Source organism: Dendropsophus ebraccatus, chromosome 3 (genome assembly GCF_027789765.1).
Source record: "Dendropsophus ebraccatus isolate aDenEbr1 chromosome 3, aDenEbr1.pat, whole genome shotgun sequence".
Lineage (NCBI taxonomy): Eukaryota > Metazoa > Chordata > Amphibia > Anura > Hylidae > Dendropsophus > Dendropsophus ebraccatus.
In genome coordinates, this window is record NC_091456.1 from 101,426,577 (window position 1) to 101,452,624 (window position 26,048).

Here is a 26,048-nt window from a genome sequence, read left to right on the forward strand (position 1 = left end):
TAATATTGGTCTGTATACAGTGTATATAGAGTCATTTATTATACAGTGGTCAGTCTATAGCGGTAATATTGGTCTGTATACAGTGTATATAGAGTCATTTATTATACAGTGGTCAGTCTATAGCGGTAATATTGGTCTGTATATAGTGTATATAGAGTCATTATGCGGTGGTCATTCTATGGCGGTAATATTGGTCTGTATATAGAGTCATTATGGGGTGGTCACTTTATGGTGGTAATATTGGCCTATATATAGTGTGTTTTCTTCAATAACGGTATGGAGGTAATATTTGGTCCTGATTATAGTGATTTTTTTTAATTTATTTTTTTAAAGCAATTCATATAAATACTGTAGTTCTTGTGTTTACACCACTAGCGACATTCCTAGAATGTAGCGGCGGTCCCGACATGTAGGAGCAGTCCCGACATGTAGCGGTGATCCCGGCATGTAGCGGCAGTCCCGGCATGTAGCGGCGGTCCCGGCATGTAACCTTCTGAACTGAGTAAGGGCCCTAATACATGGAGCGAAAATTGTCCGAATCAGGACGCTATCACTCTGTGAGGACACCGGGGAACATGATCAGGTAGTATATATCACAGACAAGGCCTGAGGACACCGGGGAACATGATCAGGTAGTATATATCACAGACATGGCCTGAGGACACCGGGGAACGTGATCAGGTAGTATATATATCTTTATTGTTTACTATATACAGCAAGGATTGCACACACATCACTAATGATATACTGTATATATACACATAGGGGGAGATTTATCAAACATGGTGTAAAGTGAAACTGGCTCAGTTGCCCCTAGCAACCAATCAGATTCCACCTTTCATTACTCAGATTCTAAGTAGGTGGAATCTGATTGGTTGCTAGGGACAACTGAGCCAATTCTTCTTTACGCCAGTTTGATAAATCTCCTCCATAGCTTTTGCTGTAGTAGGCTCTCTAAGCGAGCTCCATTCTACCAGATTGGCGCTCACTTCTGCAAAATATCAGGCCGTGTAATACGGCCTTAAAAGTGGCCGTACGCTTCCAATAACTGCTGGCTGAACAATCCTTCAGCTGACAATTACTTTTTCCATCTGGTCCCGTCCTCCCCATACACAGAAATTTGGCACATCTGAGTTTTCCTGTGTTCTCTATGAGAGGGGAAAGCCATAGCCATACAGATCTGATGGCGGCTTATCTCTCTTAGAACAAAGGTTGGGCATTGATTTTCCATCAACCCCCTATGTCCACTGATATCATCTGTCAGAGGACTGTCCAGAGAGCCCCATACAGCTTACACTGATGGCTGAACCCAGCACGAGCAACAGGTACCACCAACAAAAGAATAAAATGTATGGGGACCTTAAATTGTTGCTAAAATATTTCAGCATTTGGGGCCCCACCTTCAACTTTGCCCAGGGCCACATCTAGTCTAAAACTGGCCCTGGCTGTGTGTGACCATCTCCTTAGATTGTATTTAGGTGATTATTTTCCTTATTGGCAGTAGTTCTATATTTATAAATACAAATGCTTTTTATGCTATTTATTGGTTTGTTGTTTTTATTATGCTGTGTAGATATAACTAGCACATTCTGCAGGTTTGTATAGCATATTGTAAACTAATAAAGCATATTGTAAACTGCTAAAGTAAATAATGCTGTACAAATAATGCTGTACAAAAAAAATGCTCAAATGTTGACCAGACATGTTCTTATGTATTTTTTTTTATCAACTTTTTTTTTAGAGACTTTTCATAAAGAAAAATACTTTTTAATACAAACAAACCCCCGAGAGGGCATACCCTCTCATCCCTTTCTGTCCCCTTAACCCCCCTAACCTTCCTCCCATAATACTGTACATACATGTCCTTGTATCAAATAATTATAACCAGTAAATACAACTCATATTGCACTAATACCGTGTCCAATATGGATAGGATGCCTTCATCGCCCCATCAGCACATGTTCTTATGTTCCATACATGTTCCTAATATATCTACAATTCCCATCTGTCAATGCAGTAAAGGTGGCAGTAGAATTGTACTTACTGCTATCTCAAAGCATGATTGCATCTCAGTCACTGAAAGCGATATGACATCACTTTCTGCTCAGTGGAGTTCCACTGACTGGTTCCTTTTAATAGGGCCTATCAGCCCAATTGGGCTGATATGGTTCCCTGGAGCAACGTATAAAGCTTCTGCAGCAGCCGCGGCACGTACTGGCCACGGCTGCAGCAGGAGCCTTATACCGGGGTAAAATGACTTTTATTCCCCCGGCCCTGTCTAGTCACAGCGCTCTGCCTGTCAGCCCACTTGGAGGGGAAGGCTGACAGGCAGAGAGGTCCTTTACTGGCCTCTCTGCCTGTCAATCATCCCGCCGAGCATGCTGACAAGCAGAGCGCTGTGACTAGACATGGGCGGGGAGCAGCTCAGATGACTACTTCCCCACCCGTGTCTGTCACAAGCCGGGGGAATAAAAGTCATTTTTCCCCAGTATAAAGCTCTTGCTGCAGCTGCGGCCGGTATGTGCCGCGGCTGCTGCAGGAGCTTTATACAGTGCTCCAGGGAACCATATCTGCCCAATTGGGCTGATTGGTTCCCTTTAAGGGTTCATTTACACAGAAAGATTATCTGACAGATTATCTGCCAAAGATTTGAAGCCAAAGCCAGAAACAGACTATAAACAGAAATCAGGTCATAAAAGAAAGCCTGAGATTAATCTGTCAGATAATCTTTCTGTGTAAATGGACCCTTATGCTGGGTTTACACGGAACGATTATCGTTGGAATTTGCACAATAACGATCGAATTCGAACGATAATCGTACGTGTAAACGCAGCGAACGATCGAATGACGAGTGAGAAATTGTTCATTTTGATCTTTTATCTTATTCTTAAATCGTCGTCGCGCGAAAGTCCGGCCGCCCGCAGCCCGGCCCCCCGCTCATCCGCAGCCCCCTGCGCCGGCTCGATCGCCGCCCCCGATGCCCCGATCACCACCCCTGCCGCCACCGCTCCGATCACCACCGCTCTGATCGCCGCCGCTCCGATCGCCCATGCGCCCCCCCCCCCATGCGCCGCCGCTCCGAGCGGAATCCCCGGCTCCCCTCTTCAGTGCAATGATTGGCTGAAGAGGAGCTGTTTGAAATTCCCGGCTCCCCTCTTCAGCCAATCAATGCACGGCAGCACTAATTGGCTGAAGAGGAGTCATTTGAAATTCCCGGCTCCCCTCTTCAGCCAATCAGTGCTGCCGTGCATTGATTGGCTAAAGAGGAGAGTCGGGAATTTCAAATGGCTCCTCTTCAGCCAGTCAGTGCTGAAGAGGAGCACTGATTGGCTGAAGAGGAGCCGTTTGAAATTCCCGGCTCACCTCTTCAGCCAATCAATGCACTGAAGAGGGGAGCCGGGGATTTCGAAGATGTGGTACGTATGTTCGTGGCGGGGGCGATCGGAGCTGCAGCGGCGGGGGGGGGCGCGATCGGAGCGGCGGGGGTGGCGATTGGAGCGGTGGCGGGGGGCTGCAGTTGACTGTGGGGCCGGGCTGCGGATGAGTGGGGGGCTGGCCTGCAGGCGCGCGATAGCAAAACGATCGCAAAATGATTTTTCCAGACGATATATCGTACCGTCTAAACGCTGATCGTTATGAAAAAAAAACCTTACTCCGACATCGTTAATCGTACGATCGGGCCAATTATCGTTTCGTGTAAACCCAGCATTAGACAGTTTATTACACGACCCGATCACTTAAGTAAACAAGCACCAATCTGCTAGATCGGCGTTCACTCACTGAGCCTATTACAAGGCTTGATAATCGTTAAGCAAGGGCTGCATGGCAATCATTAGCGATGTTCATGCAGCCCTTGCCCTTTAACTATTACCTCTTCACTCTTCTGGTGTTCTGCCCTCTTCTCACTTCCCGGAGCTGTAGCTGTAACTTCAGAGCAGGTCTCTGAGCTGACAGGCCGCTTAGCCAATCACTGGCCGAGCGGGGACCACCGCAGCCAGTGATTGGCTGTCAGTTCAAAGACCCGCTCTGGAGCTACAAGCGGCAGCTTTGTGAAGCGAGCAGAGGGCAGGAGAACACCAGGAACGTATGTATACAGTTTATTATATTTTTTCACAGTCATCAGCCATCGACTACGTATTGCTATTACACATAGTGATGGGCACCTGGCGGACGATGATTTTAGGTCAGGACCAAGAGACACAATCAACCGATGATCTTTGTCTGTATTACATGGAGGGATAATTGGCCTGGTTCTGCCGATTATCGCTTTGTGTAGTAGGGCTCTTACATGGCCACTTTCCTGTTTTTCTCAGTGCATCTGCACTCTAGGTTACTTCCTCTACTGTAAACTGCGACCATTACTGTAAGGGACCCTGCCACTTCTTTATTCTGGTAATCCTGGCTGTCAGACCCCAACTAATCAGAAGGTGATGGCATATCATACCAATAGGCCATAATCTTTAATGAAGAAACCCAGAGGAACTAGCATCTACCAACAGATATGTACTTTTGGCATATGTATGTGTCACTATAAGTATACAAGTACACAATGGAGGAGTTTTTCATTTTTTCCAATGAGTTATTAGGTGACGTATGCCATTGAATTTCTAAATAGCGGTATATGTTGCTGCTTTCCATCTGATGTTTAAAATGGTAACAGAACCTTAGGCTCCATTCATACTATCTATGTCTGTAGATTTAATTCAAGTGTTCAAATGAGATGGTGGCAGGATCCAGAGAAGAACTGGGCACACTCTGATGCCAAACAGAGAATTACATGATTAATAAGTGATGAAAAGATGGATTAAGGAGCTGATTCCAAATGTGTCTTTGCAGCGTGCTTCTATCACACTGAGGCTTTTGTTTGTAGCTCCACTTTCCCCTCCAGGCACTGTCATTTATAAAACGTGTATTTGCACATCAAGGGGGACTACAATGGAGTCTGCAAACATGCACTCACTTGCTTTACTATTTAGAGTGGTAACTAAGTTACTTGCAGTTCACATGCAGTATTTCTGACACCTGTCTGTATGCCAAAAGAAGTATTCAAATATAAACTGTACAGTCCTTGGATTTTTAAAGGCCCTATTACACGAAACGATTATTGGCCGTTACAGCCCATAATCATCTTGTGTAATAGAAGGCAACCATCAGCTAACATGACCGACAGGATAGCAGCGATATGCTGCAGTCGCTCTGTGGAATAGGAGCAGTGGCAGCAGACCGCTGCTATCCACTATGGGCTCCCCAAACGATCTAGCAATCACAAGGGCAGCCCCCCTCCCCCGGCTCTCACCCACTCGCTGCTGATGCGTGGAATAGCGGCAGCAGCGAGCGGGGAACGAGCTTGTCTGCTCCTCAATGTCGCCCTGTGTAATAGGGGCTTCAGAGAATGTATGCCAAATATTGTGCTTTTAAAATACATTTTACATGTTTTACACATAGTGATCAGAAATAAATGGAGCAGATTTATCCAAAATGATAGTATACTTTTTTTGTGAATGCATTTAGATATTATACAGAGATCTGAGCATACACTACTCACAAAAAGTGTGGGTGGGTGTGTCAAGTCAATACAGAACTGCTCTACACTTTGTAAGGCTGGCTTCACACTGCCTTAAAGTGACTCTGTACCCACAATCTGTCCCCCCTAAACCACTTGTACCTTCTTATAGCTGCGTTGAATCCAAGATCTGTCCTGGGGTCCGTTCGGTTATTGTCCTGAAAAACAACTTTTAAATGTGCAGCCCTGTGTCAAACTGGCGTGGCCTAGAGTGTCTGTGCATCAGGCTGGCACAACCCTTCTGTCCCTCCTCCCCACTCTCTTCACCATAAGGAATTCTCCAACCAGGTATTCTCCTATTCCTCACTTGTCTGAACACGGCACAGATGCCTTAAAGGGGTACTGCGGCGCTAAACAATTATTCACTAAATAACACACATTACAAAGTTATACAACTTTGTAATATATGTTATGTTAGTGAATGGCCCCCTTCCCCGTGTTCCCCCCCCCCCCCACGCTAGACCCGGAAGTGTAGTGCTCTATACTCACCTGATTTGTGTCGACCCCCGTCCGCCATCTTGTGACAATGATGTTATCTTCGGGAGGCCGGCCGGACCGCACCAGCCCTCCTTCATGTCAGCCCTCCCTCTGCGGCCTCATCAGCTGCAATTGGGACAGTCGGAGCGGTTCGGCCGGCCTCCCGAAAATGACATCATTGTCACAAGATGGCGGACGGGGGTCGACACAAATCAGGTGAGTATACAGCACTATACTTCCGGGTCTAGCGTGGGTGGGGGGAACACGGAGAAGGGGGCCATTCGCTAACATAACATACATTGCAAAGTTGTATAACTTTGTAATGTGTGTTATTTAGTGAATAATTGTTTAGGGCCGCACTACCCCTTTAACGATCCAGTGAAATCAGTGCAGCAGCTGCTTCTGGCTGGCCAGAGATGGTGAATCACTCATGGGATTGGGGATCCAGCCAAGCCTCCTGGGACATCACACCCTGCCCCCTGTAGGCATCATCAGCCTGGAAGATTTGTCTCCTAAGGTGGGAAAGCAGTGGGAGCAGGAGACAATGTGAATTGGCACAGAGGCCATTTTTCGTCACTTTCTGGATTTCAATCAGCTACCAGTGTGGCAGAACAGCACAGATTTAGTAATACATCATATAGACACATCTATATAACGTTTAATGTACTTTTAATAGAAAAAAAGGTTTTCCTTATGTGGAGTTATGTGGCTTCAGGAAACCATCAGTGTTTCCTGATCGTAAAAAAACCCATAAAAAAACCATATTAATCTGCTGCAGTGATGACCTATACGGGCTTCCCCCTTTGTCTTTGTGAGTGCACCAGTGACATCAATTGTGTGCTGCAATGTTGGGGGGAGAGAGCGGCATCTTCTGGCCAGAGGCATAATGCTGCCTTCAGCCAGAAGAGAGATTGGCAGGGCCAAACAGCACCACATTTAGTGTAAATTCACACAGGTGGATTCGCAGCGAAATCCGCTGCGGATCCTATGCCAATGACTTTCAATGAGGATACATACTCGCAGGAGGATTTACATCCCGCTGGGAGTATGTTTGTGACAGCGCCATTAACCCCCCTCCGGCCAGAGCATACTTTACCTCCTCCCCGCTCTGGCTTCGAGGGCTCCCGGCGTCTTCACGTCCCGTTCAGCCAATGCGTTGCTGTGACCGGGCAGCACACTGATTGGCTGAGTGGGACGTCAAGCCGAGAACCCCCAAAGCAAGCCGGAGCGGGGAGGAGGAAAAGTATGCTCCGGGCAGTGGGGGGGTTAATGGCGCTGTCACGTACATACTCCGAGCGGAATGTAAATGTATGTATCCTCATTTAAAGTCATTGGCATAGGATCAGCAGCAGATTTCACTAGGAAATCGCAGAGTAAAATCCGCTGCAGATCTGCCCGACTGAATTTACCCTAACTGATTAGAAAGTCATAGGGCCAGGTGCAGTGCCCAGCAGGACTTGCCTGGTTGCTAACATTGGCCCGGGCTGGCTAGTAGACAATCTTGCCCATAACAATAAATCAGAAAAGGAGGAGAAAAAAGAGAAGAGTAAAAAGAGAAAAAAAATAAAAAGAAGAAGGGAGAGAAGGAAGGTGCTGAGCGGATTTCTATATATGTCCTGTGCAGGGAACAAAGGATTTATTTTTAACCCTTGTTAAACAGTATACCCAGCTACCATACTAAGCGTAAGGGGTTAACACGCCATCTTATCTCCTGTGAGTGCAGTCCTCCACAATGGAGGACTTGGACTTCTATTTCCTGCTGGATCCACTTCTGGTTTTGACTCAAAAACTGCAGTGCTGTGTGTGATTCCAGGCTAATGGTCCTTTTACAGGGAACGATTGATCGTTCGTTTTTGCACGATAACGGTCGAATTCGAATGATAATCGTACGTGTAAATTTTGTTATTTTGTCACACACTTCTGATACTTTTTTGTTCAGGCATTTTTTCATAGGTGTCACTATTGCAAGGAAAGACTGGGAAAAAAGGGTAAAAATCATGAAATACATGATTAGGGGTTTTTAAAAAAAACAACAACAACTAATAAACTAATCTTTTTGTGGTGTTTTTGTAGCCGAGAACAAAGGCTGGCCTGAGCTGAGTGTGGCAGCTGGGGGGCAGGGAGTCCATCCTCTCCACAAAGGGCGCCTGTCCCTTTAAGAGCGCCGTCTGTGAGCGCACACTAGCACCATTGTTCGTTCCGTGTTCCCTGCGCTGTACCGCACACGTAACCACGGACACAACAGCTGCACGGCCGCACGTCACCGCAGCAGCAGCAGCATCCCTCCGCTCCGCCCGGAAGCCCCAGCCCCCTCAGCGACGTCACCGGCCCGCCTCCATAGCTACTGGGAGTTGTAGTTCGCAGCTTAGCGCTCCCCCTCGTCAGTGTGTCCCGCTCCGCAGGCAGCCATCCCCGCGTCCGGTGACATGTCCTGACAGAACCCGAGTCGCGAGAGCGGAAGCAGCGATCCTAGCGAGCTGTGCGCCGAGGACACCGTAGGCCCCAGGCAGGAGATCCCGGGGAGCAGCGGAGGCGCCATGGCCCGGCCAGCACTGCTGGTGCCCAGCTCCCAGAAGGCGCTGCTCTTAGAGCTGAAGGGGCTGCAGGAGGAGCCAGTGGAAGGGTTCCGGGTCACCCTGGTGGATGAGGCGGATTTGTACAACTGGGAGGTGGCGATATTTGGCCCCCCCAATACCTTCTATGAAGGGGGGTACTTCAAGGTGAGGAAGGGGGGCAAGGGCCCTGAGGGGGGTCGGTGTGGCTGTGGCAAGGCTGGCACTAACACAAAGGCAGCCAGCCCAGGGTCTGTGGGGGGCAGACAATGGAGCCCACCAGTGTGACATCATGGCAGAGCCCTCAGCTGGATGTGGAGCCCACACACTTGTCCAGGACCATTGCCTTTCATGTTCCCCTTCTCTAGGATAGTGCTGGCCCGCTGCTGCACAACTACAACTCCCATTCTACCAATACCAGAGCATAGTAGGAGTTGTGGTTCTGCAGCTGGGGAGCCCCCCACCCTAGATAAAAGGCATGGCGTATGTTCCAGTGTGACCCACATGTCCCCATCCATGGATCCAATATTTGTATGTGGGGGGCCGCCACACATTAGATTGATGGGGGATCTTGCTCCCCATTGTCTAATGTTGACAGAGCGTTTACCGATACCAGAGGTAAGAAGACCCCCACCAAACACTACCTGGCCCTGTACCATCAGATGAAAGACAGCCATACAATGGGAAACATGAGAGAATACCATTTATGAGAACGATCACCCGATTAGGATGCTCAGTAACCATCTGATATCCACCAGTGAGGTCATGGGAAATGCTGGATTTTCTGTGGCCAGTCTTTGATGGGAACCATTTGTGCCACTTTCCAGAAGCAGATCTGCCATCTATCCTGTGTGTATGGACGATCAGTCAGCTGCATGCTAGCTGATCTATATATAATGTATATGGACAGCTTGTGGCTTGAAGGGTCCTCCGGGAATCAGCCGCATCCAGGCCCAGTAGTGATCTAGTACAGAGCTTCTCAAACTTTTTCTACTAGAGCCTCACCCAACAGACCAAGGCAATGCCTGGGCCTCACCAGACTGACCAGGAGGATGCCTGGGCCTCACTATCTGTGGTGAATGTCCATTTAAAAGCTGAAAATAATGCTAGGGCTACCTTTTACCTATCTCCCAAGCTCTATACACTAATAAAGCAAGTACAAAATAAATTAATAATGTTGCTAAAATGGAGATTTCTGTAAACAGCAAAAAACTGCAGATCATAGTTACTTTTGTGAAAACTGGCTCCTCAGCTGGGCCTCACCAGCAACCAGGGGGCGCCTCACAGTTTGAGAGGCACTGATCTAGAGAGCTGTAGCCCCTTGGTCATTGCCTGCATGTATGTAGTTGTTGGGGTCAGCTAACACAGTTCCCTATTCTAAAGACAGTTTTGTGTGAGTTTGTGACAAGCTTGACTACTCTCTTATTACAAGGGGACATGTAGTGTCTTCTGTCATGCATCTTGTATGATTATGATTATTCCAGACACATGTACACTATTCTGCCTATTCTGCCTAGTCTTTATCTTAACTGCATCCTTTTTTTCTTTGGTGGTTTTTGATACACTGGGCATAGCAAAATGTGTCCGTTTTGCCTGGGGTATTCCTTTAATATGTAACAGTGCTCTATACTCAGGGGAATGTGACCTGTAAACATGAAAGCACATGGTTACCATTGTCTCCTTTATTGCCCTAAAAATAATTATTTGTTATCCTGTTCTAAATAGCATTGAAATGGTTAAGGCTGTATTACACAGCACAATGTTCCAGAGGAAGCAAGCACCGACCTGCAAGCTCAGTGCCACATTAGGTCCTTGTATAAACAATCCATGACCTGCTGATGGGGAAAGCTAAAAAAGGGTTAATCATAACCTTGTTAACCTTGCTCCAATCCTCTACAGTCCATTCCTTATTGCCTTTTGCAAACCTCAGACTGGCTACTCTTTTCTCAATGATAAAGTGCTTTTTTTTCTATCTTTGCAGGACTTGCCTACCTCTAGAAACCATTCATTTTCACACTTATCTTTTTAGCTATATTGGCATGGTCCGTTTCTTGATTGTGTTTTTATGATTGTTGGGGGAGGGGGGTATGGGGATACTACTAGCTCTGCTTTTGACATCCAGCTAGTTCTACAACTAATAGTGACTCCTAATGTAAGATTTGGTTTAGGTGATCCTGTGTGCCTGTGACAACGTTCAACTAAGGGATCATTCACACATCCGTAGAATTCTGTCTGCACATGGACGGTGTTCTACAGACTGGATCTGGGAGCTCCCAGCATCATGATTGATTATGATGTCGGAAGCTCCTAAACAGTTTAAAGTTTGTGTTGGTGGCGCATCTACGTACAGACAGAATTCTACAGAAGTGCAAATGACACTGTAATAGAGTATTTGTCATGTGAAAATATTAGAGTGGTACATTGTAACTATGATAAAAATGTCTTGTGCAAGATTGGCACAAAGTAAAAGTGATAAAAGCGGTGGCTTCCCTGGCGCATTCCGTCTGGACCCAGGAGTCTGATGTCTGGATCACTGGGTTTCCTCAATGTTACTGGACACGGACTCAACGTTCTAGTAAAAAGAAGTTCTTTATTTGCATTCAGCTGAACACGGTTCGAGGAGGCCAAACTCCTGTTCATCAGGAAGCCACCGCTTTTAGGGTATATTCACATGAACGGACTCGCAGAGAGATTCTCGCTGCGAGTCCGGCAGGTCCTGGCAGTTCCCACACACTATATACTCGCTGCGGTCTGAACAACCGCAGCGAGTATGTAACTCTACCGCCCTTAACCCCTTCTGCTCCGCCTGGCTCCCCCGCTGTAAGCATACATTACCTCTCCTCGCTGCATGGGTCCGGCGTCCTGCTCTCCTGTCCGGCCAATCAGTGGCTGCGGCTGGGCAACACACTGATTGGCTGGACGGGAGAGCAGGATGCCAGACACGTGCAGCGAGGAGAGGTAATGTATGCTTACAGCGGGGGAGCCGGGCGGGAGCAGAAGGGGTTAAAGGCCGGTAGAATTACAGTATATAGTGTGTGGGAACTGCCAGGACCTGCCGGACTCGCAGCGAGAATCTCACTGCGAGTCCGTTCGTGTGAATATACCCTTATCTGGAAAAGTGTCGTGCCTAATTCAGTACGACCACATCAGGTGAGCGTGCATACTGTATACTTGTGTTTGTGGCTCCCTCAGAGTTATTTTCCTGCACATGCAGCGCTTATTGCTTTTTTTCTTTCATATATTTGAAAAATGTCTTGTGAGCAGGAATTTTATATAGGTAGAAAATTATATTCTTCAAGCTATTAATATTTTTTAATAATGTTTCACAGGCTCGCCTAAAGTTCCCTATTGATTATCCATATTCACCGCCAGCTTTTCGGTTTCTGACAAAAATGTGGCACCCGAACATCTATGAGGCAAGTATTTATAGGTATTACACTGTGAAATCATTGCTGTAAAGTATTGTGTTTTACGTACCTGAGGAAACCATGGACCTTAAAATGTTAGCATAGAAAAGAGTTTATATACACTATTTCCTTTAAGGGTGCCTTCACATGTACCGGATCCACAGCGGATTTCACGCTGTGAGTTTGCAGCGAAATCCGCTGAGGATCCTGGTATAGTGAAGTTCTATGCGGTTACATACACTCAGTGGAATTTTCACTCCACTGCGGATATGTGACCCAGCCCCTGTAACCCCTGGCTCCCCTCGCTCATCAGCCAATTAGTGCTGCCGTGCACTGATTGGTTGATGGGGAGTGACGGGAGCCGGGAGCTTCACAAAGCCGTGGCGCCAAGCAGGTAATGTATGCTTCGGGCTGGGGGCAGCCCTGGAGCATACATTACCTGCTCCTGCTTGCTTCGGAGCCTCCCGGCATCTCCTGGCGGTCAGCCAATCAGTGCGCTATGGCAGCGGAATATCTGCAGCGGAATGAAAATTCCGTTGTGGATATGTTACCCCATAGACCTTCACAGTACCAGGATCCGCAGCGGATTTTGCAGCAAACCCGCAGCGTGAAATCCTCTGCGGACTCTGTACGTGTGAAGGCACCCTAAAGGAGAAGTCCATGCAAAATGTTAATTGGCTGCTTCATCGCTCCTTGACCCCCGCTGGCCTCCTGCAGCTCCCCGGCGTGCCGTGTCATGACGCTGGGATACCGCTGCAGTCACTGACCTGCCTGCACTGTATCATTTTGGATGGACTTCTTTAACTTATCTGGACATTTGTAGAATTGTAATCTGGATGTTTTTTCTATGCAAATTTACCATAAGACATTTTGCTCTAATAAAAAATGAAAAAATGTTTCTATCCCAGCAAAGTAAGGCCAGCTTAGTTCATGGAGCCACAGCAGGATGTTGCCTACTTCAAAAATGTTACACATTCTCTATAGAGCTCATAGATTAAATTACACCTTGGCGTTTATAGTTGTTTATCAGTTGAGTTATGGGATTAAACTGATCATGTAAATGATGGTATATCGCTAGAACATTTCATTACTTTGTGTGGTAGTGAAGTGTGTCATCCCCTTCAGTTTATTTTATATTGCTCAAGTCGAGTATTTTCCACGGCCTTCATCCTAGCTATTTGGGTGAATGCTGGTGGTAGTCAGCCTGATGATGGTGGGCTCCCCTCATTTTCTTTGCATGGCACAATTTGCAAAAGACAAATCATTTGCCTTCGGGACTTTCATCAAAGTAATGCCACATGGCGGAAGACCTCCCCCTTCTGCGAGCGGGTGCTCTGGGGAGCACGTGCTGTGGACCACTTCCTGGGGCCTGCTTTTTACTTCTGGCCACACAACTGCCTCAGCTAGTGCTGCAAACTTCTTACTGTACATTCACTGCCCTGACACAGCTCAACGCTTCCGTGGACACCTTTAACCTTAAGCTCAGAATGTGTGGTGGCAAACTAACTAGCCACGCTATCTGCTATCCACATCCACACCTGGTCGCGCTGCTCTGCATTTAGTAGTGGTTTACTGACCGACCCTGCTAACAGAGAGCAGTGGCCGGGGATGTTGAATAAGTCGTAGTGTTGTTGTGACTCAACTTGCCCAGGCCCATGGCTTGTGTCCTTACTCTTATCAGTACATCCCATATTTTTTTTTATCAGGTTAGGCTGGGTACACTGTCTGTTTTTGCAGTCCATTTAACATATACATTTTATGAAAGAAAGAAAAAAAAGAATGGATGCAAAAATGGGTGCAAATTATGGGCAATCTGTTTGGATCCATTTTTCCATTGACACCTAAAAAAAAAAAATTTGTGGACACGTGAATGCCCCTTTACTGAAGATTACTACCTATGTACCACTATACTATTCCTGTCTATATTGGAATATTGTATGGAATTGGCTCATTTAGCCATACTCACTAATTACTACTACTGGGGGGGGAGGGGTTGGGGGTTACCATAGCAACCCAGAGGCTGCCCACTGCATCTGGGCTGCTATGGTATGAGTCGTTTGGGCCCCTGCACTGAGGCAGGGACCTGATTGTCACAATGAGCTGTCAGGTTCTGACAGCTCCTTCATTCTATAATACATTACAGCACTGATCATGTACTGTAATGTATTATATACATCTGGAAAACAGCCCTACAAAAAATAAATGTGAACTGGGGTTTATTCCATCAAATATGAAATTGCTGAAAGCGACAATTTCACATTTGATGGAATCAACCCCCTGTTAACATTTATTTTGAGTGCTGCGGTGAATCCTTTTTGTAGTGTGTAAACGTGTATGCATAAACTAACAAAGCTGTAGATAACCATGTTACATTTTATGCATTTTGCATATGATCATTCTTTCTATTTGTGTTTCTTTCAGAATGGGGATGTATGTATTTCTATCTTGCATCCTCCAGTAGATGACCCACAGAGTGGAGAACTTCCATCTGAAAGGTGGAACCCAACACAGAATGTGCGGTAAGCCATAGTTTATGGGTTTGAAATGTAACCCTAGCCTATCCTCTTTCTTTAATTCTGAATGAAATTATAATGTGTGAACATGTTATGGTGTGTTTGTAGGGCAATTACTTTATGCATGTTGTCTACAACTTGCAAGGTAAACATTCTTGACCAAATGGCATTTGCTTTGCAGAGCCCTGATGGTGAACAGAGGGAGATTTCTCCCTCTGTTAGCCCTGCTAGATGCTGCAATTGCACTTACCACAGACTCTATACGGTTAACTGTCCGGATTGGAGTGCAGCTCTGGTTGCAGTAGTTGCCTGGCTATGATTGACAGCAAGTTAGACGCGGTCCATTGAAGTCCACGGAAAATTCTACAGCTGTGCACACACTGTATAGAAAAACGACCAAAAGTGAACATGTTCATTATTGACCATCTGCTTTTACATAATAGGGTTGTTGTTGTGTTTTTTTTTTTTATCTGTTCACACATTTTTTCATTTTCACTCACAATGACAGTCATATTTAGCTTGTATTTACTGTGTGTGAACTTACCATACGGTAAGATATACGAATATCTCCAAAAAGTTTGGTTTTCCTGGTAATACAGTTGCATATATAAAGCAGAAGGGAATTTGTCAGCTGCAATTCACATTTTAAACTGCTGACACTGTTAGAAAGCAAAGAGGCATTCCTGAGCCCCTGAAGTGCGGCAAGCTGTATTGCCTCCTTACTCCACCCTCCCATACCTGACCCTGCTTGGGACTCGGCTTTCAGGTGTCAATCAAGCAGGAAGGGGGGGGGGAGAGAGGAAGCATATTAGCTTACAGCTATTCAGCAGCTTGGGGAAAGCTTCTTTGTCTACCTCTATGTACCAGATAATGAAAGCATGTCTCTACATCCTGGAAGCACAGCTGGATAAAGGAAAGGCACCATGTGTTTTCCTTATCCTAACAGCTATCTGACAGTGTCAGCAGTTTGAAACTGGCTATCCTTAAGTACAGCATCTTACAAATAAAAATTCTCAGAATCGCATGGAAAGTTGAATGCATCTCAGAGGTATTACCACATAAATTGAGACAGATTTGAAAAATGCGCCCTGGTCCTTGTTTTCCAAGAAGTGATGGCCGCATCACATACCAGGTACCAGATTATAGGTACACACCACCAATATTTACCGATATAAATAAACATTTAGAGCACTCGCTCATAGCCAGGCAAGAGACGGACTTTATTCGGAAGGCACTCCACTTCCTGGCCAGACAAAGATCTGATTCTCTTGCTTTATATACTATATCCTATGTGTAGGACCCCCCCAGGTTTCCCAAGGATTTCACATGTTAAATTTCTGGTATGTAATAATACATGTCTCCTCCAGGGGCCACTGCAGGGGAATTGTATGCATTTTATTTCTTTTATTATTATTCCTTTTACTACTGTAATTTCTTGAAGATTTTGGAGGCTGTCAGTTGCAATTCACGTTCCAAACAGTTAGGTCACGATATGTTAGGTCAAGAAGATGCCTTGTACCTTTCATACATATCCAGCTGTGCCTCCAACCCATATAAAAATGCCTTTATTCTATTGTGTAAAGCTTTCCCGCTGCTGAATGCTGCAAGCTGAAAAGCTTCCCTAAGCCATGCTTGGGGGGTAAAGCTGACATTGAGGTAGGAGGGGGAGCAAGGATATTTCAGCCATTTAGGAGCTTGAGAGAGACTCCTTGTAGTGCAGATAAAAGCATTGTTCTATGTTCTGGAAGCACAAACATATATGAAAGGTACCATGTGTTTCCTTGCAGTACTACATTATTTTAGTGAATTATGTACCTGTACTGCGAGGAAACTAGGACATATGTGAACATAGCCTAACAGAAACAAAATGTTTTAATTTTGCATAGGACAATCCTCCTCAGTGTAATCTCACTCCTGAATGAGCCAAACACGTTTTCTCCCGCCAATGTGGATGCATCTGTCATGTACCGGAAATGGAAGGAAAGCAAGGGACGCGATAGAGAGTACACTGATATTATACGGTAAGCTGATAACTGCGTGAGTGGTTTGTTTGTTTTTTCCTTATAAATTGTATTTTTATTAAAGATTTTTGCAAAAAGGAAGCAATAACAGTGGCATTACAATCATCCATATGGTTTGTAAAACACAAATCACTGAATAACCAATTTATGGGTAAACTCTGATACATTTAACATTTAACTTAAGATCACTAGTGATTTGTCATTAGCAAATTATAGATTACTACACACTTGCATTAGAAAGGGAAGAAAAGAGAAAGGACAAGACAAAACGCTCAGGGGAAAGAACATGAAGGGAGGGTGCGCTACCTAAGGCGGCCCTTAGTGAGCTATGTTGGAACTCCCAGAGTCCCTTTTGTGCCCAGAAAACATCCCAAAGATCCAAGACTTTTTTTAAACTGCTCTAGATTATTATTAATCATGGTGGTTAAATGCTCAATGTTCCTTACATCCAGGATGTGAGCAGAGGTCATCTTGTGTTGGGCGAACCAGTTTTTTTTTTAATGCTTGGCTATGAGACATCTGGCTTCTGTGAGGAAGTGGATCAGTAATCTCAACGTATTACAGCCTAGCTTAATTGAGGATACATTAATAATAAAATACTGGATCCAATAGGTTATACAAACCTGTGACCTCTTTGATTAAGCCTTTCACTAGATTCCACTATGGGACAATGAGAAGGCATGACCAGTAGATATGTGGAAGAGACCCCCACCCCTCTTTGACACCTCCAAAACGTGTTAGGGAGAGTTGAGTTCATAGCATGTAAGCCTTGTGCGTATAATATCAAAACAACATCAGCTTATGTTCTCTTTATAAATGGTGCATAGGAAGTCTTGTCCCAAATCATACACCAGATAGCCTGGGGTCACCTGTGAAAGAGCCCCTTTCGCTGATCCATATATGGATAGCAAGGCTCCGCTTCAGAGTTGGCGTGCTTGAGTATCTGAGATAAGAAGACCCTTATTTCAGACCCCATCTTTACACAACCTCTTGAATTTCTTATGATTTAAAACAACAGTTGTTGTAGCAAACAAAGCGGTCGTGTCAAGGTCGTAGCTAATGTCTTCTGGGCCCTGGTGCGAAAAGTTAACCTGCCCCCCCCCCCATTCATGACCAAGTGATGCTGTTGATATTAGCAACATCTGTGACTGACCACATCCAGTATACTAAGACCAATAAAACACTACCAGATAAAAGTAACAAATATTACCACCACATACTGACTAACACCGCCGCTGCTACTGACTAAAATCCACTGCACACAGATCACTATCACCTCATCCAGTCATATAGAGGCTGACCCAGCTCTACACAGGTTCTGTACACCACATACACTACAGTGCAGTTATATCAGGTGACTCACAGGGGACGTCTTCTCTGATCAGAGTCATTTTCATTTTGTTCTTCATCTGCCCCTGGCCATTATGAGAACTTCTCCAAGCCACGAATCCTCAGAATCTGCCAGACAGACATATTCGGCTCCTCACCCTGGCACCATTCTCATCTCTCTGCACATCTGTATTGGCCCCTTAACACTCTCATTTAGTGGGTAGGCTAACTCTATGTGACCCCCTTATAGTATATGCCCTCCTCTATGTAGCCACCTTTATAAATTGCCCTACTTGTGCTTCTACTTGAGAGCCCCCCCCCTCTGTGTAGTCCCCCTATAGTATATGGCCCTTCTATCTAAAGTCCCGCCTTTATAGATGGCCCCTCTGTGTAGTCCACTATAGTAGATGCCCCCTTTATGCATGCCCTATTATAACCCCCCCCCGAGTAGTCCCCCTTATACATGGCCCCCTATAGAAAGCCCCTATATTGTCCCCCTTATAGATCGTTCCCCTGTGTTGCCCCCCTATAGATGGCCCTCCTGTGTTGTCCCCCTTTATAGATGGCCACCTATGTTGTCCCCACTTATAGATGCCCTCCCCCCTATGTTTTTCCTCATTATAGATGCCTCCCTATGTTGCCCCCCCTTATAGATGGCCCCCTCTCCCCTCGCACACAACTCGCCTAACAGTGCGCTCCCCCGTTGAGGCTCTCTTCACCTGCAGGCTCCGTCTGGCCCCCGGCTGATGCGCGGCTCCCTGGGGGTGCCCTGTCCTATCCCAGGGCAGCTCACGCATCCTATAACTCCCTGTGCGCCGGGGCTGGGAGTTCCTGCACAAGGAGAGTCTCTTACATGCACTCCCTGTACCAGAAGTCATGGCCACAGGCGCACAGGGAGTTCTCTGATGCGTGTGCTGCCGGCGATAGGACGGGACACCCCCAGGTAGCCACGCATCAGCTGGGGGCCAGTACAATCCTGCCTCTTACGACTGCAAGCAAAACTCTTGCGGTCATGAGAGTGATTAATGGGGGGGAAGTGCGGTGGCAAGGGGGGGCCTTGCTGCCCCCCCCCCTCTCGTGGCGACCACTGCAACCGTGGTAGCTACGCCACTGGGTCATGTCGTGCTTTATCTGGAGGTATTGGTACTGTTGGTGCTTTACAGTAGCTGGTCGACTGCCGTTGGGACGTGCACCCACCAGCTTGAAGCTATTTGACTTGAAGCCAGCACAGTGCCGTCCATCCCTGTATTTTTCTCTGTACTGTACTATAGATGGAAGGCTGTAATCTTTAGCTAAGGTAGAAAAGGGTAGGAGTCTTCTGTCATGTAGCTTCACAATATCAACAAATTGGGAATAGCTTATTAGCTTGCCAAGACCTGGTCACACTACTAGTAAGGCTATCTGGTATCTTGGGGTGGAAAAGAAATGATGTCATTGGGGAAAATTTAGAGACCAAGGAAAACTTCTTAACACATATTCTCCATACATGCCTAGTGTGAGTCATGGGGCTTAATGTTGGACCCTGCAGTGGGGTATCAGAGGTAGACCATAATGGTGAGTAATGGTGATCTAGAGTTTCTCAATCAATCACCGTCCACTTTGAGTAGGCTGACTGCACTGACCAAGTTGAGATGATATGCCGCAAATGCAGTGCCCAATAATAGCATGTTAAATTGGGGAGGGCAAGCCCCCCCAAGCACTTAGCTTGTAATATGCCCTTAGCAATTTTATGTCTCCTTTGGGCCTACGCAAAGCGGAGGATAGAAGCCTGGATTGCCTTAAGTGCGGTAAGAGGAACTTGGACTGGAAGTGTCTCAAAATAGAAGATTTTGCGAAAATTTGACCGCAGCTATCGGGGACAAGGGCAATATATTCCATTTGTCCAATAAAGTCTGTATGTTGGATAATAGTCTAGGAAAGTTATGGGAGTATAAAGAATAAGAGTTGATTACTGTGTTTGCAGTAAGCAAAGGTGGGGACATTTGTTTGCAGAGAACATCCATTTTGATGACAAAAAAATACAGCCTCTGTGCCAGCTGGGACTAATGCACAATAGTGGAGGTCTATTAATAATGCATGGCTGTGTATTTAGGCACACCATTTTCCTGCAATGTCTTTCAGGTATCAGATAGGAGTAGCTGCATTTTCTTTAAGAATACCTCTGAAACATGTTCACTTGACTTCTAAATCTAATGTTTAAATCCATAGGAAGCAAGTTCTCACCACTAAGGCTGATGCAGAAAATGATGGAGTGAAGGTCCCTACCACACTAGCTGAATACTGTGTAAAAACCAAGGTTCCGGCTCCGGATGAAGGATCTGACCTTTTTTATGATGACTACTACGAGGATGATGATATGGAAGACGAGGGTGACAGCTGCTATGAAGACCAGGATGATTCTGGCAATGAGGAATCCTGACTACCTTCTCTTCATCAATAAAATAGACACTGATTTTTACTCCTTTTTTTTTTCTCTCCCCCCTTTTACCATAAAACCACCTGGCACATGTGGTACTGGAGAAATAGAAGAGAGGTTTGAGGTTTTGTGCTACTGAAATGCTAAGGATGGTCCCTGAACTCTGTAAAAGATGGCTTAATGCTTGCAGTTTAAAGCTTGTGCCGCAGGATGGCAGTAGAGTGCTTTGCAAGTCCTGCTGCTACAATAACTCCACACCCTTTACCTTTGCTATTTCAGGCTGCAGTGCAGGGCTGAAATGGAGCTAGGATTGTTGGTGCAAGGATTCTTTTTATTTGGTTGCTTTTCATTTTGGGTGTGGGTGGAAGGTGAAGAGGGTGCTTTGGTTGTGAAGATTTTCTCTTATTGTCTGACACTGTATTTACCATATGGTTGGGTGGGTTAGTTGACAGCATTATTGTGTGGTTTTGATTTCTGTTTGTGGGTGGGAATTTTCTGCTATTTTTCTGGTTTGTTTTAAGAGAATTTAATAAATAAAGAGAAAATCACTTATGTATCTGGTATTTATGTGTAATCTGGAGCAGTGTATTATTCCTAAACAGGTTCTGCTGGTGGAGTTTACCTTAAAAGTTATAAAAAAAAAAAAAGTATTATCCATTTTATGGACAGTTTTTTTTTTTTTGTTTTGTTTTGCAACATGGAAACTTTTTTTGTTTTGAAGTATATGCCATAAATGCTGTGCATGGTTAAAGGTTTACCCTGGAAAAGTATTTACACGATCATCAAGTCTTAAAATATTGTGCTAAGCAAACACTATAAAAACAGCAAACTTAGCAGATTGTGTCTCATACAGTTGCACTCACGCCACACTCCCTGACCAGCGTCCAGCGTGGCCTTCTCCTGTGCCTGGTTTATCATAATTTTGCAGGCGTAAATCATGATGTTATCTACACTTGCTGAAAGATTTGTTGCACCAAGTGCAGGGCCAGCTTTACTAAGCAGTGTATGCCTATTGTAAAAGGGAATCTGACACTTGGCTTATACTGCCTTAAAGGGAACCTGTCACCCCCTGTGACAGGTTCCCGACCCCCCGCTACAGCCCCCTATACTCACCTGATCCCGCCGGGTCCCGCTTCTGGATCCGGTTGGGTCACGGAGATATCAGCCGCTGCAGCCCGGCACGCGCGCTGAGAGGAGTCCAACGCTCATAGAGAATGACTGAGCGCTGAACTCTCCGTCATTCTCTAAGAGCGTTGGACTCATCTCTCCGTACCGGATTCACGGCGGGGGGGGATGAAATAAGTGTCCCCCAGACCTCAGATCAGCCCCCCTAGTAGGGCAATCACTAACCCCCCTCCCCCGGCGGCCATAATTTCCAAGATGGCCCCCGCCATCGCTGTGAACAGACTAATGTCTGTTCACAGCTATGGAAAAGTGAAAATAAATGAAAGCCCCATGCTCTCCGCCACCGGAGGTAGCGGAGAGCATGGGGCAGTGATGGGGGACCCCCCTATGGGGTCCCGGTACAAGCGTTCAGCGGTATATACTATATACCGCTGATCGCTTGTGCCACGTGCATCCTGGCACTTTTTATCCCCTGTCACCTTAAATGATTGGTGACAGGGGATAAAAAGTGATGTCTGTCCCCCCAAAGTCGCCCCCCACCCCCCCAAACACCCCCAGTCACCCCCCCCTTCCCCATATACGTTACCAGATCCTGGAGCTCCTTCCTCGGCGTCCTGGGTGGTTATGAAGTGCGCATGCGCTCCACAACCAGCCAACTCTGAAAATTTAAAGTGACAGAGACCAATTTGGTCTTTGTCACTGAACTATGATTACTGTGATAGAAAATATCACAGTAATCATAGTAATACAGTGAAAATGAATGTGTAAAGTACAAAAAGTGACAAACACACAAAAAAATAAAACACACACTTTTTATTATAGTAATAATTGCAGTTTACTCCTAAATTACCCCTAACCCCCCCCCCCAGATTGCCTGTAACCACCGCACGTTGCCAGTTACCCCCTCCAGATTGCCCATAACCACTCCAAATTACATGTAACCACCCCAGATTACCTATAAGCACTTAAGTTTATTAGTAACAATCCCAGATTGTCTGTAACCCTTCCAGGTTGCACATAACCCCCCCCCCAGGTTGCCCGTAATCACGCCAGATTACATGTAACCCCCCAGATTGCACAACCACCGCACGTCGCCTCTGACCACCGCACGTCGCCTCTGACCACCGCACGTCGCCTCTGACCACGCCACGTTGCCTCTGACCACCCCAAATTGCCAATGACCCCCTCCAGATTGCGGTAACCATGCCAGATTACAGGTACCCACCCCAGATTGCCTATAAGAACTTCAGTTTATCCGTAACCACCCCACGTTGCCAGTAACCACTCGAGATTGTCTGTAAGCACTGCAGGTTGCCTGTATCCACCCCAGATTGTATGTAAGCACCCCACGTTGCCCGTAACCACCCCAGATTGTCTGTAAGCACAGCAGGTTGCCCGTAACCAGCCCACGTTGCCCATAACCAGCCCACGTTGCCCGTAACCACCCCAGGTTGCCGTAACCATAGCAGGTTGCCCGTGACCACGCCACGTTGCCTCTGACCACGCCGCGTCGCCTCTGACCACTGCAAGTTTTCCTCTGACCTCCGCACATTGCCCCCGACCACCCCAAATTGCCAATGACCCCCTCCAGATTGCGGTAACCATGCCAGATTACAGGTACCCACCCGAGATTACCTATAAGTACTTCAGTTTATCCGTAACCACCCCACGTTGTCCATAACCACCCCAGATTGTAAGCACTGCAGGTTGCCCGTAACCACCACAAGTTGCCCATAACAACCCCACGTTGGCTGTAACCACAGCAGGTTGCCCGTGAACACCCCATGTTGTCCGTAACCACCCCAGATTACCTGTAACCACCTCAGGTTGCCCATAACCACCCCAGACTGTCCGTAACCACCCCACATTACCTGTAATCTCATTTTTTTTATTTTAATTTTAGTAGCTGCACTATTCTAATAACCATTTCTAGCTGCGGTTTTGTTCCAGTAAATTGGCGCTCCTTCCCTTCTGAGCCCTGCTGTGTGCCCATACAGTGGTTTATACCGACATATGAGGTACCTTTTTACTCAGAAGAACCTGCGTTACACATTTTGGGGTATGTTTTCTCTCCTGTTCCTCGTCAAATTGAGAAATTTCAAACTAAACCAACATATTATTGGAAAAATTCGAGTTTTTCATTTTTACTAGCCAATTTTGAATACTTTCCTCTAATACCTGTGGGGTCAAAATGGTCACCACACCCCAAGATGAATTCTTTGAGGGGTACACTTTCCAAAATGGGGTGACTTTTGGGGGGAATCTATTCTGCTGACATTACAGGGGCACTGCAAACGCACCTGGTGCTCAGAAACTTCAGAAAAATCTGCACTGAAAATGCTAATTGGCGCTCCTTCCCTTCTGAGCCCGGCTGTGTGCCCATACAGTGGTTTATGCCCACATATGGGGTACCATTCTACTCAGGAGAACCTGTGTTACATATATTGGGGTGACATTTCTCTCCTGTTCCTCGTGAAATTGAGAAATTTCAAACTAAAGGAACATATTATTGGAAAAATTCGAGTTTTTCATTTTTACTGTCTACTTTTGAATACTTTCCTCTAATACCTGTGGGATCAAAATTCTCACCACACCCCAAAATGAATTCTCTGAGGGGTGTACTTTCCAAAATGGGGTGACTTATTGGGAGATTTTACTCTGCTGGCACTACAGGGGCACTGCAAACGCACCTGGCGCTCGGAAACTTCTTCAGCAAAATCTGCATTGAAAAAGCTAATTGGCGCTCCTTTCCTTCTGAGCCCTCCTGTGTGCCAATGCAGTGGTTTATGCCCACATATGAGGTACCTTTTCACTCAGGAGAACCTGCGTTACAAATTTTGGGGTACTTTTTTTCTCTTGTTCCTCATAAAATTGAGAAATTTCAAACTAAAAGAACATAATATTGGAAAAATTTGAGTTTTTCATTTTTACTGTCTAATTTTGAATACTTTCCTCTAATACCTGTGGGGTCAAAATGGTCACCACACACCAAGATGAATTCTTAGAGGGGTGCACTTTCCAAAATGGGGTGACTTATGGGGGGTTTTCTCTCTGCTGACACTACAGGGGCACTGCAAACGCACCTGGCGCTCAGAAACTTCTTCAGCAAAATCTGCATTGGAAAAGCTAATTGGCGCTCCCTTCCTTCTGAGCCCGGCTGTGTGCCCATACAGTGGTTTACGCCCACATATGGGGTACCGTAGTACTCGAGAACCTGCGTTACAGATTTTGGGGTGCTTTTTCTCTCATGTTCCTTTTGAAAATGAGAAACTTTAATCTAAACGTATATATTATTGGAAAATTTTAATTTTCCATTTTTTTACTGCCTAATTGGGAATACTTTCCTCAAGCCCCTGTAAGGTCAAAATGCTCATTATACCCCTAGATTAATTCTTTAAGGTGTGTAGTTTCCAAAATGGGGTCACTTATGGGGGTTTTCAGGATACCAGACTTTTAAATCCATTTAAAAAAAGAACTGGTCCCTAAAAAAAACAGTTTTGGAAACTTTCACGAAAATGTGATAATTTGCTGATAAATTTCTAAGCCCCATTACACCCTAAAAACGTAAAATATGTTTACCAAATTATGCCAGAATAAAGAAGACATATTGGTAATGAGGCTTAGTAACTAATTTATGTGCTGCGACGTTCTTTTTTTAGAAGCAGAGAATTTCAAAGTTCATAAAATGCAAATTTTTTTAATTTTTCATGATATTTTGATGTTTTTCACAAAAAACACACAAAGTAGTGACCAAATTTTGCCACTAACATAAAGTGCCATATGTGACGAAAAAACAATATCAGAATCGCTAGCATACGTTAAAGCATCACTGAGCTATAAGAGCATAAAGTGAGACAGGTCAGATTTTGAAAAATTAGCCTGGTCATTAAGGCCCAAACTAGCTGCAGCACGAAGGGGTTAAAGGGAAAGTCTGGTGAAATTTTTTTTATTAAAGTATTGTATTGCCCCCCAAAAGTTATACAAATCCCCAATATACACTTATTATGGGAAATGCACATAAAGTGCTTTTTTCCCTGTACTTACTACTGCATCAAGGCTTCACTTCCTGGATAAAATGATGATGTCACGCCCCGACTCCCAGAGCTGTGTGGGCTGTGGCTGCTGGAGAGGATGATGGCAGGAGGACACTGAGGGACACAGGGCACTGGAGGGACACTGAGCATCCCTCTGCCATCATCCTCTCCAGCAGCCACAGCCCGCACAGCTCTGGGAGTCGGGTCGTGACATCACCATTTTATCCAGGAAGTGAAGCCTTGATGCAGTAGTAAGTGCAAGGAAAAAAGTTTATAAGCATTTCCTGTAATAATTGTATATTGGTGATTTGTATAACTTTTGGAGGGCAATACAATACAATAAATTTTCACCAGACTTCTTCTTTAACCCCTTAACGACATCGGGCGTAAACTTGCGCCCTGGTACTTAGCGCATCAGGGCGTAAATTTACGCCCGATGTTTCCCCGATCGCTGCGTGTTTGCACACAGCGATCGGGAAGATGGCCTGCTATAAATCATAGTAGGCCATCATAGCTTCTCGGCACGGGGGGTGGTTAACACCCCCCGTGCTTACGATCGCCGCTATAGGCTGATCAATTCAGATCAGCCAATAGCGGCGATCGGAACCTTT

At 45.7% G+C, this 26,048-nt stretch overlaps 1 protein-coding gene across 1 annotated transcript; it reads left to right on the forward strand.

Moving 5' to 3' along the window:
• The first annotated feature begins 8,260 nt into the window (after window positions 1-8,260).
• Window positions 8,261-20,830, forward strand: CDC34 (cell division cycle 34, ubiqiutin conjugating enzyme). The gene is made up of 5 exons (XM_069962375.1): window positions 8,261-8,760; window positions 11,922-12,008; window positions 14,421-14,518; window positions 16,399-16,533; window positions 20,071-20,830. Exons 1-5 carry the CDS (start codon window positions 8,578-8,580, stop codon window positions 20,279-20,281), a joined length of 714 nt encoding a protein of 237 aa, XP_069818476.1. The 5' UTR covers window positions 8,261-8,577; the 3' UTR covers window positions 20,282-20,830.
• The last annotated feature ends 5,218 nt before the right edge of the window (window positions 20,831-26,048 follow it).